The sequence below is a fragment of the Suricata suricatta genome, chromosome 7, assembly GCF_006229205.1.
Source record: "Suricata suricatta isolate VVHF042 chromosome 7, meerkat_22Aug2017_6uvM2_HiC, whole genome shotgun sequence".
In the NCBI taxonomy this organism is placed as follows: Eukaryota; Metazoa; Chordata; class Mammalia; order Carnivora; family Herpestidae; genus Suricata; species Suricata suricatta.
In genome coordinates this window covers 115,893,468-115,907,396 of record NC_043706.1, presented here as the reverse complement: position 1 = coordinate 115,907,396, position 13,929 = coordinate 115,893,468, and the positions used below count along the sequence as shown (strand labels likewise).

The window sequence follows — 13,929 nt, the reverse complement described above, 5'->3', positions numbered from 1 at the left end:
ACATCCTTAGAAAGACAGCCCAGAACAAAGACAGTCAGGGCTTTTGCTCAAAAGACATGCAGAACCTTGAGAGAGCCACAGAGAATTGTCTCTCAAGTCAGGTACCCTAAAAAGGCCACTATAAAACTAGAGTCTAAAAAAAAAGAGTCTAACTTTTTGTTTGGTTTAGTTTTATGGAGTTTAGCAAGCTTTTAGGAGGATGGATAGCAGTTGGAAGAATAAGAATTCTCTGCCTTAACACTTAAATTTAGATTTTCACAAGACCAGTGCTCTAACCCCGGAGCTACGGAGCCTAAATTTAGATTTTTATACCCAAGTAACTCTAGCTCTTCAAAAAGCAATTGCTCATGTGATGTTTGCATGGCTCAAGATTTTGACAATTCTGGGATGTGAAACAAAAGGTTCTAATTTGGAAGTTTATTTAGCTGCTTCACTCTAAGATATCCTATTTAGAACAGAGAAGCTTACAGACCAGAATACATTGAATGTTTCAAAAAAGATTTCAGTATTCTTCCCTCTTTCCTCCTAGACTTTAGGTCTTTAACATTCAGAATCATAACAGTTAAATGCATTTTTATGATCATCTTTTTCCCCCCACAATTCTTATGGGATAATTACATACCTTTAGAGAAAAAGCATACTGCATACGTTATTATGCTTTATTTTATTTATTTTATTTTTTAATTTTTATTTATGTTCTAGAGAGAAAGAGAGAGACAGAGCGTGAGCAGGGGAGGGGCAGAGAGAGATGGAGATACAGAATCTGAAGCAGGCACCAGACTCTGAGCTGTCAGTGCACAGCCTGATGTGGGGCTTGAACTCTCAAACTGTAATATCATGACCTGAGCTGAAGCTGGATGCTTAACCAAGTGAGCCATTCAGGTGCCCACCAAGTTATTATGCTATAAACACAGGAGTTTTATTATCAACCGTAGCCATTAAATAATCATATTCACACATTGGTTTGTGTTAAGTAAGTTTAACATCTTTCAAAATTTTTCTTCTTTTAAATCTGAGGTTTTAGTCATCACCAATATTCCCACCCATACTGTTCCTTTTTTCCAATTAAAGAAGTTAAAGACCATGTTGACTGATTAAAATGATGAGTTATTTGGTGCTCTGATGTTAACCATTAAAATAATGCAAAGTAAATTTAAAAATGGTATCTGAATAGTTTTATACTAAGTTTGCATCTGAGCGAAAGAGGAAAGGCTCAAGGAAGTATATGCCCTTGCTTAATTAAATCCTATTTTCTTCTTTGGAGTTAGATGAGGCAAGAGACCAGTACCTAACAGAAGCTGTATAAAAACTGCATTTTTGTAGCATGAGCACAACTCAGCACTTAATGAAATGACACCATCAATTCCGTTACCGTGGGCAACTGTTCACATAAAACAAGTGTTGGACTTTCCTCTCCGTCAGCACCACAGAGTGGTCCTGTGCCCTTGAAGCCTGTGAACATCGGACGGTGAAGATATTAAAGAAACAGACTGAAGCTTTAATATATCTTAATCAGCCCAAACATTCCTTTGCTGCTCTCTGTTTTCTGGAGCACAATGTCAGGAATTTTCCCAAGAAGTATTGCAACATTTAGAAACTATAATACCTTCCTAGTTAAGTCCAATGCATCAATCATCAAAAAAGCACCACATAATGTATTACCCCTGAAGCATGACATTCAAGTTATAGTTTAAACAAGAAAAGACTAATTTCTCATAATTCCTTTTTTAATTTTTCATTTTTAATCCTAGTTCAGTGGTCTGAAAATTGGGATAGCCATACTCCTAGGGGTTCATTTTCCAGAGTACTTTTTCAATGGTATGTCAAAGAAAATAAATTTCTCAATTTTTTAGGGAAAATCTACTTACTAAAATTTCCTCTTCCTCAACTCCCTTGTAATAACTGTGCTTCCACTTTAAGTGGAAAAAGCACAGCTATTACCCATCAGAAAACATGTATCATAATAATAAGTGTCAGGAACACTAATCAAAAAGATAATTGGAAATGTTGCTGTATGTGTAGTATGGATAAATGATAAATGACTCTGGTGACTAGATAAACATCTTTCCACAACCTAGGTATTTCCAATAACTTGCTTTCAACAAAATTAAAGAATGACCTAACCAAGTTATGAGCTGATATATCATTACAAATAACTTTTTTTTGTTAATTCAAAGAACTGAATGATACTGCTATTATAAAATTTCTTCAGCTCCCATCTTTTTTCATTATTCTTGAAAACACTAAATTGCATCTGAAGAATAGAAATGTGTTGTATTATTCTAGAAGTGACATTCACCCACACGTACATAATAAAGAAAAAAAACCCTGTCCACTAAGAGAGGTTTTTTTCAATACATTTAACTTTTCATATATGATAGTTTATTTCTAAAGATTCGTAATATATTTCTTTAATTTTCATCCATTTTGCTTTAGTTATTGTGTGAATAACTGAGAAAAAAATATCAAAATCTCTTGGGGGGAAACCCCTAAAATTTCAATTTAAGGTAATGTTTTTCATAGAACTATAATGGAATAATCAAAAGACTTTCAAGTTTAAAAATGCATTACAAGAAGACAAAATACTAAGTTCAAAGTGAACAACAATATAAAATTGATGTTAGATACCTTATTCCTGCTTTTTTAAATGGATAATGATGAATATCAGATAGGTATGGTATTTCAATGCATTCTACTGGAAATATTTAAAAGAATGGTAAGCGATCTATTTTATGTATCAGTGTATAATACCATAGAAATTGCATTCTTTGCTATCAGTTAAATTTATGGTGAAAGGGAGTTTGATGTTGACTTACAAGGAAAGAAAATACTTAGTTTTTCAAATTATTTTAAAGGTTATACAAGCAAGAAAGTTTGAAGACAACTGCCAATAGCTTTGTCGTATTTCCAACTTGTTTCTGTTCACAAAAGAGTTTCATTATTAATTCTGGGATGTTTTTAAATGGAGGGTTATTCCATTTATTCCAGTTTCTCTTAAAATATTTTCAAAAAAATCATTTCAGGGGTGCCTGGGTGGCTCAGTTGGTTAAACTTCCAGTTTCAGCTTAGGTTATGATCTCATAACCCAAGTTAGGAGAGTTTGAGAGTTTGAGCCCTACATCGGGCTCTGCACTCATAGCTCGGAGCCTGGAGCCTGCTTCTGATTCTGTCTCTCTCTCTGTCTCTCTCTCTCTGTCCCTTCCTTGCTTATGCTCTGTCTCTCTCTGTCTCAAAAATAAATAAAACATTAAAAAAAATCATTTCAGGGGCTCCTGGGTGGCTCAGTCAGTTAAGTGTTTAACTTCGACCCAGGTCATGGTCTCACGATTTGTGGGTTCAAGCCTCACATTGGGCTCTGTGCTGACAGCCTGGAGCCTGCTTTGGATTCTATGTTTCCCTCTCTTTCTTCCTCTCCTCCACTCATGCTCTGTGTCTCTGTGTCAAAAATAAATAAAAATCCTTTAAAAAGTGAAAAAACTCATCTCAATTGGTGTTGACCAGAAATCATGAAGATAGAAAGATTGGGGAACATTGAGGCTTTATTTTTTGTATTTATTATTTATTATTTTATTTTATTTATTATTTATTTATTATTTATTATTTTTTGTTTATTTAAATAGTACAAAATAATATTCTTGAATAAAATATTTATTTTAGAAGAGGCCAGACATGAACAAAACTCAGAGAGGCTGAGAGAAAGGAAAATATGAGAATTAAAAATGAAAATAAGTGAAAGCTCTCGCATCATCACTGATACTGGAAGTGGTGTTATACACTGGGGCATACTGTCTAAAGAGCACACTTTCTTCTTTAGGGAACTTATGAAGCCAGGACTTAAACACCTGGTTGGAAGGAAATGGGCATATTTCCCTCTCATATTCATATTTAAAGGATATCTTGGCAGACAGAGAGCTAGGTGTGCCTTGAGCTGTTTGCATAGGCAATAAAAGCCATGGGAGTTGGCTTTACCTTTGCAAAGTATAGAACATGACTTCCCAGTGTGTCAAGTTGTTGAAAATTCTGTGGCCTAAATGTAGAATATCCTCCAAAGTTGCTAGGAATTCTCTGGTAAGAGTCTAAGACCTCCCTGAACTTTTCAAGCCTGGAGCCACCATGCCAGGATGATCAGGAAGAGCTCAGCCCAACTGGAAAGTGTTCCTGGAGAGCTGCAGGGTTTGAATCTGAAGGCACAGGGCACTGAGTGACAGCCTCTGGTGGCTTATATGGAGGGGGTGGAGATAAGCAGGCAGTTGACCTGTGGGTGGGCTAGGTCATCTCCACTGATGGCCCCTACAAATGCAAGTCCATGTCCTCCATGGCACATGGTGATACTTCAACATATTTTTTGACAGCCTGTACAGCCATAAACACTGTTTGCAGGTTTCACTTGGATCAGGCAAGTTCTGACAGGTGGCCCTGGTGATTTAATGTGAAATACAAGTTCCAATACTTGTGGACAAATTGCATCCTGGCAAGTCCAAAATTTCTTCTATCCTTGCAGCCACAAAAGAAGGCCTCAGAGACCTGTGCATAGGGTCACCTGGGTGGCTCAGTCAGTTAAGCATCTGACTTGCTCAGGTCATGTTCTTGTGGTCCATGTGTTTGAGCCCTGCGTTGGGCTCTGCACTGACAGCTCAGAGCCTGGAGCCTGGAGCCTGCTTTACATTCTGTCTCTCTCTCTCTCTCTCTCTCTCTCTCTCTCTCTCTCTCTCTCTGTGCCTCTCTGCTCGTGCTCTGTCTGTCTCTTTCTCTCTCAAAAATAAATAAACATTAACAACAAAAAAGGACGTGCAGAACCTGACATTTATGGAGGCACACATTGCCAAGGTAGTCTTGGAATGTCAGGGTTAAAGGTGGAATAATAGAAATCAAGGAGGATTGTTTAAGGGTCTGCTAAATAGCAGTGGTGGCACTCACTGTAGAAGAGTTCACTGTGCAGTTGGCACAAGGCATCCTCTGTGGGTCTGCCATCAGGGAAGGGGAGAACAAGGACACCCAGAGAGAGCCACCACTTCCTCACTGTGGCATATGACAATAACTTGATTTTCTCTGGGAGAGAAATGAGACCATCTCATTAGAAAAAACATTGGTGATTTTCAGAAGACTCCTACTTGTCATTACAAATATAAACATGTTAAATTCCCATGTGATAGTTTACATCTCTGAGTTCTTTTTTAGTGATCAGAAACAGAGCTTCTCCATTCTTTCTGCTCTGGGTATTCATAACCCTTTCCAGGGAACTTGGCCTTTCAGATTCTGGCATCATCTTGCTCCTAAGTCTGCCATGGAGAGGTTCTTATCCTTTCACTAAGTTCTACCTTGCTGCAAGGACCATTCTCAGAACTTTAGTTCATTTTCTGAATTCAAAAATCTGTGACTTTAGGGTTCTGAACTCATTGTTAAGTTAATATCCTCCTTATTTTTGACTTGACATGCTCCTTATTGGGAGATCAAACCATCCTTGTCAAAATCCTTGTCTACTGCTACAACATCCAGTTTGTTAATATTAGATAAACCAAGGCATCGATTCTTAAATTCTTTCCATTAGATCAAAAAAGAAGTAGAACCTTTCTGTAATGATATATTCTTTTTTGGAAACGTCAGTTGCAAGGTTTGCCTGACAAGCTCTTATCAGAGATGGAGGAAAGTCTCTCTCTCAACATTCAGTTTGCTCACTGACTGACTGGTTCAACTGCCCATGAAGCTGGCCCAGATGCTGAATTGAATGCATACCTAGTACAGGCTTTTCGTGTAGACTGTGGGTCCTTTTAGGAAGCCTTTGACAGTTGAGATTGAGTGCTTATAACTAGGGCTTTGTGAAACTGTCCCATGTTCTTGTTGGTGAGCTCCACCTCTTTCTACAGCAAGATCAGCTTGTTCTCATCCAACACCAGCATGAGTCTGATGTCCCCACCAATGATTTTCCAAAATCCCACCAAATAATTCCAAGAGGAGGTCATGATAAATGTGGGGAGAATAAGAAGGGGTTTTAGAGGTGATGAAGTGGGAATGAAAGTAGATCAAGAAAACCTGGGTGAATGCCTCCAGAAAATAAAATGAAAGAATGACCCATCCCCCACCTCCTCCTTATGGCTGCTAGAGCAAAAGGTGACAAGAGACCCTCCCTCCATATAACTGTGACAAAAAAACATGCCAATAAGGGGCATAGGGGACCGGTCAGTGGCACGGATTATTTAGCTCTAAAAAATTGCACATACATAATTTTATCTTGCATTTGTCCAAGGCAGGTCATTACAAAGGCTTTGCCAGAATTTACAGCTGTCAGAGCCACAACTCAGAACCAGATTCTCCAGTCTTACAAAGCCAGACAAGGTTGTGTGAGCACTGCTCTGGTCTCATTAAGAGCAATGTGATCCTATCTAGGACATAATCTGCAAGAGCCTAATAAAGTTTTTTGCAGGTAAGAAGCAGAGGGAAGGATACAATATTTTAATTTTGAAGTCCCTGTTAATTAAGAGAGTAATAATCTTGTTCCTTTTGTTACATTTCTCTTCCACACCCGAAAGGTAACTCTATATGGATTCACGTGGAAAAGATGACCAAGAAAAAGTGTTTCTCCAGCTCTCTTCTATAGTTCAATTTATTTTTCTTACTTTAAAACAGCAGGCTTGCTATGAGCAGATGTTTTCTGCCCAGAGCCTGATCTCGCCATGAGAGCCAAGTTGTTAAATTAGAGGCACAGCTGACAGCTTGGTTTCCACATGATCCACCATAGTGGTTGCCCGCAGTGGGGCCCCTCCGTGGCTTCACACTTCTCCCATCCCCCCCACCCCCACCCTGCCGCTACCTCCCCTGGGCTGGGATGGTGCATCTGGTCTGTATGCAACTGCTGGCTTTCCAGCACAAGGTGACTTAGCCAGTGAGCCGGGGCAGGGGCAGCTCCCATGTCCTTCTTTCTTCAGAATCAAAGGCTTAGATTCCACATTTACTTATTCATTAGCAAATATTTATTAAGCCACCACCAAGAGAGCACCGTGATTAAGAAGCATGAGTTTCACCGACCGACTGCCAGGACTCAGTGACACCTCTGCCACTTGTGAGCCCTGTGACCTTGGCAAATTATTAACTCTTTCAGCCTGACTTTCTTCTCTTGTAAAGAGGGATAGGAGGAATAGTTCCTATCTTGTAAGATTTGAGGAGGATCATTTGAAGTAAGTTTCATGAGGTGCTCTGCCCACTGTAGGAACTTACTTGTAGCTACTGGATGAGGGGAAACTGGCCTTGAAAGGCTGTCAGCTTCTGATCCCATCAGGCGGGTCCTATAACGCTCCCTGGTCACTCTCAGATAACAAAAAGTGTTCTGGTCAGTTTTTGTGCCAACAAGAGTCTCCTTTCAGACACTCAACCATTAAGTCCGGTATAATAATCAAATTTCGGAGCTCTGTTGAATTCAGAGCTTCCATCCACTCAGCTTGCCTAGGTCAGGAAGACCAAGTGGGAGAAGGGAGACGAAGAGGGCCTCCTTCCTCCTGCCTTCCGGCTCCATTTCCTACCCACCCATTAGCTATGATGTTGGACTGCTCCAAGGTCAAGGGCAAAGGAAATCATAGGAAAGGGCCCGGACTTATAGCAGCAGAGCGCTGGTCTGGAACTGAGGCTCTGTGCTTGGCCAGAGGTCCCAAGCTGCCTCTCTGGTCGCTCCCCAGCAGGGGGCCTCAGCCACTGCCCCACTTGCATTTCTCAGGCCTGGTGTCACCTACCAGCGCCTTCTGTCTCTCCCCCTCTTGCAGGATTGTCAGGCTCTGTCGGTGTTTCTCCCAAATCCTTCCTCCCTGGACTGGAGGTGAGGCGGAAGCATGTCCTCTTCCCTCCTGCCAAGGAAGGACAGAGCCCTGCTCACCAACTGCAAACCACTCAGGGTGAGGGCAGAGGGCAGAGGGCTGGCTCTCCATTGCAACGGGTGTTTGATCATCTCTCTGCCCCCCACCCTCTCTTCCCTTTCTTCCAGTGCCCTGGCTGCTACTGAGTGAGATTTTTCCTGCTGGAATTAGAGGACGGGCCATGGCGTTAACGTCTAGCATGAACTGGGGTATCAACCTCCTCATCTCTCTGACATTTTTGACTGTGACTGGTAAGGACCCGTTGTTCGCCTCCAACACCTTTTGTGCTCTTAGGACAAATGTTAGGGAAGTACACTCACCTAAAAGACATTTCACTGTGGACATTTTCGAAACCTTCAAACACCAAGCGAATGTACCTGATGTATGGACCACCCAACTGAAAGTTGTCTTTCTTAATTCATTTATATCCCCAGCTCCTCTCTCTTCAAACTGTTGTGTGTCATATCCCAGACAGGATGTCATTTTGTCTATAAAAGTCCCACATGGACCTCTAAAAGATAAGACATTGAGGGGCGCCTGGGTGGCTCAGTCGGTTAAGCCTCCGATTTCGGCTCAGGTCAGATCTCACATTCGTGGGTTCAAGCCCCGCGTTGGCCTCTGTGCTGACAGCTAGCTCAGAGCCTGGAGCCTGCTTCCAGTTCTGTGTCTCCCCTCTCTGCTCCTCCCCCTCTCATGCTCTGTCTCTCTCTGTATCAAAAATAAATAAAACATTAAAAAAAAAAGATAAGACATTGAAAAGCTATCCTTGCATATCATTATCGAACAGAAAAATATTCATAATAATCCCTTGGTATCAAATCTCCAGTCTGTGTCCACAGTCTTCCATGTCTTATAATTACTTTTTTTTATACTTTTAAAAATATTTTTTATAGTTTTACATTATTTTTATGTTTTTTATATACTTTTGCTACTTTTTATACTTTGTTTGAATCATGGTCCAAATAACCTGATTTATAGTTGATTGACACGGCTCCTAATTTGTAGGTTTCATCTCCATTTCTCCCTTTTCCTGCCCACCTTTGGATTTTTGATGAAGAAACTGGGTCATTTGTTTCACAGAGTTCCCCCATGCTGGGTTTTGCTGATTATAGTCATGTCACACGGCCTTCTCTGTCTTTTGTGTTTCCTGAGAGCTGCTCTTTAGATCTAGAGGCTTGAGCAGATTTAGATTTTCTCATTTGTTTGTCTGTAAATTCCTTCACAGAGAATGGAGGGGGTCCTGCCACAGAGGCACACCCTTTGTGTCACCTGCCTGTCTGTGTTCCACTTTGTCATGCGGGCTGAGGATCATCACCCAGATCTGTTTTTTTTAAGTTTGTTTTTTAATATTTTATTCATTTTTTGAGAGAGAGAGAAAAAAACAAACAGAACACCAGTGGGCAAGGCGCAGAGAGAGAGAGAGAGAGGCACAAAATCTGAAGCAGCTCCAGGTTCTGAGCTGTCAGCCCAGAGCCTGACACGGGGCTCGAACCCTGAGATCATGACCTGAGCTGAAGTTGGATGCTTAACCGATGAGCCATCCAGGTGCCCCAGATCCGTTATTTTTGTTGCATCATTCCTTCTAAATTTTTGTCATCGATACTTCTCTAAGGAGGACTTTCTTCTCATTTGTTATGAGCCTGCCCTAAAGTATGAATCATAGAAAAAAGGCAAGGTAAATGCTTGAAACGTCCTCTTTATTTTCTAGTTTTCAAAATAATGAAATAGTTCCCTAGCATCTTCCAAAATTGACTAAGGAGCCATTTTCTTTCTTTCCTTTTCCCATTATATATGTATCTGATATACATACTAAATAACATATATAAAATATAAATTTTGAAAAGTGGATGTGTACTCAAAAAGATATATATCTATACTTCTTACTTACTTGTCAACCACTTTTTTTTAGTACATCTACTTTGGGAAATTCAGTTTTGGAGTTATTAATTAACCATGGTTTGTGTTTTTACATAAAATTTTCACATGTCCCACATTTTTAGAAATAGCCTAAAGATTAAAGGAAACAAAGAAACTGGTCATTAGCACCAACCATACCTGTCCTCATATCACACACATAGGTCTGTACCTTTCACCTTCACACACACACACACACACACACACACACACACACGGCCCTTATCTGCCCTTTGATGGGGAGAAAGTGAAATATAAAAAAAAAAATGGAGTGAGCACATCATAATGTATAAATGTGTCAAATCACTATCCTGATACCTAAAATGTGCGTAACATCATGTGTGTCAACTATACTTAAAGTTTTACTTAAAAAATAGAAGGAAGAATGGAAACGATCAGGGGTGGGAAAAGCTGACCTAAATCTCTGGGAAGGCTGGCTAATGTAGGAGATGAGCTAATGCACATTCAGAAGTTCTCCTGCATTTAGAACAAATGTTGGGAAAGCGCATTCACTTCAAAATCCTGGAACGAACCCGTGGATGACATTTCACTGGACTGAGTTTGAAATGCAATACAGGCTTCTCCCGCTTTTCGAAAGTAGAGTGTTTCTATGAACCTCTCCTAAGCCAAAATGGCATGAAGCACAGAGGCAGCTCCCACTTCCTAAGAGCAAAACTCCTCTCTGGATTTCTCTCAGTTAGCAAAAAAAGATACTAATGTCGGTCTCTCGTAAAAGCCAAGTGGCACAACACAAAATTGCCGAGAATGGGGAAACCTGTACTTACTTTCAAAAGTCAACTGTAAGGGTTCTGCCTGGCAGCAAGCCCTTGGACACCAGCCTTTTCAGTGCGATTTCAATAGCAATAAAAGCAAAGTGTTCCAGTAGCAATAAAGGCAGAAACGAATTCCTGGGCCGTGGGCATGATACAGCTGCGTTGTGCTCAGCTCTGAGGAAAAGGTTTTAAGAGGATTAGCTATTTTAAGAGGGTTGCCATGTGTCCAGAGAGGGCGTCTCAGATGGGCATGTGACCCGCAGTCTGTGCAGACAAGTTGCAAAAGTTCTGGGTGTTTGGGGCGAGAAGATGCTCAGGGAAGGGATGAGAAGTGAGCGCGGGTGTCTGCCTGGCTGCCATGAAGAAGGGACGGAGAGCTGCAATGCACAACCTCTGAGCCAAAGCTCCTGAAAGGTAGACTTGAACTTCAGAATCCGTGAGGAAGACCTTTGTAACAGGCAGGGCCAGCCCGCCACGCGGTGAGAATCTCTGAAGGCATCAGCTCCCTGTTACTGAAAGTGTTCAAAACAGAACAGAGGACAAGTTCGATGAGGTGCCCCCCTCTTATTTTCACTTTCTGTATTCTGGTTTCATGTCCCAGAGAGGAAAGGAGGACCGATTCTACAAGCACTTTAGTAAGCACCCCCTGGCTAAAGCGTGTGCCAGCCCCAAGGAAAGCACAAGGGATCGGACTGTATTTAAAAGCGCCCAAAAAGCTGCAGCACCGTCCCTTCTTCCTGCTTCTCCTCACCTCAGCACCGCTGACTGACGGGTAGTTAACATGCTCAGATCCTTCCACGCTGCATTCGCCAAACCGCCCCACTGCACTTTCCCTGACTGACCAGCTGGGATTTGTGACTGCAGCCGTTCAGGGCTATTTGCACTGTCTCTGCCTGTGGTCAGTGTGAGTCTGTGTTTGTTAAGAGCTGGTGTCTTCCAGCACTAACCCCCCCTCCCCCCTCCCAGGCTGGACTTCCTGCTGCTGAGCCAGGGACTGCGCAGTGCACATGCTAGGCTCCGGTGCCCTGGGGGCCACTTCTCCCCAGCTAACTTGCCTTGACCTTGGTCAGTAACTACAAAAGGACTGCACCTGTGGCTAGAAGTGATCAGAGGAAACACCAGGCTGGCAGGCACGGATCCGGCTTCTTGGTGATGAATCTTAGCAAGCTAAGGCCTTTCATTAGAACTGTTACCACTTTTTTCTCTGAATCCAGGAAGGGTCATTAGAGATATGCTGACAGCTACTCAAATGAATATCGCCAACACGAGTGAGGTATTTGAGTCAGGTGAAGAAGAGAAAGCTCGTTTCAAGAAAAGTGCATCTGTATAAATGTCTTTAAAAATCCCCACCAAAACAGAAACCAAACTGCTCCAGCCAGGACTCCCAGGAGGGAAACTGGGAGGAGGGGTGGGTGAGGAGATATTTTACCTCTGTTTTGTCTGTTTCTGTGTTGGTTGAAGTCTTTTTTGCAAAGAGCATGTATATCACTATTTTGTTTTTAAAAATTTTTTATATAGTTTATTTTTGAGACAGAGAGACACAGAGCTTGAGGGAGAAGGGTCAGAGAGACAGGAAGACACAGAATCTGAAATAGGCTCCAGGCTCTGAGCTGTCAGCACAGAGCCGGATGCGGGGCTCGAACCCATAGACCGTGAGATCATGACCTGAGCCGAAGTTGGACACTTAACTGACTGAGCCAGCCAGGCACCCGTGTATATTACCATTTTGAAAGCAAAGAAATAATGTTCAGCAGGAAGATGGTATTGGGTTTGAATTGTGGTAGGCACAAGGCTTCTATTTACTTTGACAGGGAAGCTGGGGTAGCTTGTAAACATGAAACTTACAGAGGTTGGCTATATTTTTAATTTGCAGTTGCTATTTTCCAGATATATACACTACCAGTGTGTTTGGAAATACACATGTTTTTATATATGCTCTAAGAAGCAGCTGCCCACAAATGGGGTCAAAGCAACACAAAACATATGTTTAGGGGTGCCTGGGTGGTTTAGTAGTTTGAGTGTCCTACTCCTGATTTCTGGTCAGATCATGATTGCAGGGTTCTGGGATCCAGCCTGGTGTTGGACTCCCCACTGAGTGTGGAACCTGCCTGGAATTCTCTCTCTCCTCCCTCTCTCTCTGCCTCCCCACCCCTCTCCCCTGCTTTCCTTCTCTCTCTCTCAAATAAAAAAAAACAACAAAACCCACATTTTTAATCAGTCTCTTTTGTCCTCTGTAGATCTCATTGGCTTGCCATGGGTGTGCTTTATATATACGATCATGAGCCTGGCGTCCCTGGTTTTTGTGGTCGTGTGTATACCAGAGACAAAGGGACGCTCTTTGGAACAGATATCAGCGGAGCTGGCCAAGGCGTAAGTATTAGGTGCGTCGCTCTCTGAGACAACACTCTGGTCCAACAAAGGGCAGCTTTATGCACAACTGGATAACGATAACATCTGAAATCATTTCAGGATATTCCCTATGGTGTGAAACCGTATCTCAGAGCACAATTGCAGGTTTCAGGCTATGTGTTGAATCTGCATGACTCAGCGAAGGAGTTCGAATAGCCAACAGGTGAACTTTTCAAGGCTCTTTTCAGAAATGTTCAAAGAACCTCTCTCATCTCCCTCGATCCCCCACCCAGGAGGGTTATTTCTGAGGGGGAGGATTCAGGGACCTCTTTAAATGTCATGACCTCCCCCCCCCCATGCCCAAACCACAGGCTTCTACTTGTAGGTCGTCTGTAAGCCCCAAACACCTGTTAAGTCTAAGATTCTCAGGAACGCTCTGGAGTTTAAGTGACGGCAGTTATTCCAAATATGGCACAATCAAAATGAGTTTAAGAAGATAAAGAGTTTCCCATATGGATGACATTCAGAAAACTGGTGAAATGCATCTCACATAGAGAGATTGTTTAGACGAGTCAACTTAGACGTGGACTGTAGAAAACTCTTTAGTTTTGGTAACAGAGCTCACAGCTCTGACTGCTTAACGGTGGGCAAGGAGGCCATGCACAGGGGCCGGGAATGAAGGGGACCTTGCTCTTCTTCCTAGGATTAAACCCTTACACTTGAACCCGGAGAGATACTTGCTCTTAGGTTTTAATATAATGGAAGGGCATGACTTATTTACAGTTTGTGAATTTCTTCTGGAAATACTTTCAATACGCTGGAGAGAAATGTATGATTGTTACAGGAAATGTGGGCACCGTGATACTTCAGCTTTTGTCTGAAGGAAGAATACACCTGATGGGTGATTTGATGGTGGCTGTATGTGTACATATTCATTTAAAGCAGGGTTTGGAAAACTTTTGCTTTTTATTTTATATACTTTTAAGAGGCTTGCAGTTTTAATTTTTTTCATACTCATTTATTTAGTTTTGAAAGAGAGAGAGAGAGAGAGA

At 41.8% G+C, this 13,929-nt stretch overlaps 1 protein-coding gene across 2 annotated transcripts in view; it reads left to right on the top strand.

The window, feature by feature from the left end:
- The window catches only part of SLC2A12 (solute carrier family 2 member 12), a 57,937-nt gene that overhangs the window by 32,519 nt on the left and 11,489 nt on the right, over positions 1 to 13,929 (top strand). The window contains exons 3-4 of one of the 2 annotated variants that reach the window (XM_029943475.1): positions 7,970 to 8,092; positions 12,766 to 12,898. In XM_029943475.1, the coding sequence (XP_029799335.1) occupies positions 7,970 to 8,092; positions 12,766 to 12,898 (256 nt within the window). Of the gene's footprint in view, positions 1 to 7,969; positions 8,093 to 12,765; positions 12,910 to 13,929 lie in introns of both variants that reach the window. The other variant, XM_029943476.1, reaches the window with a different exon arrangement.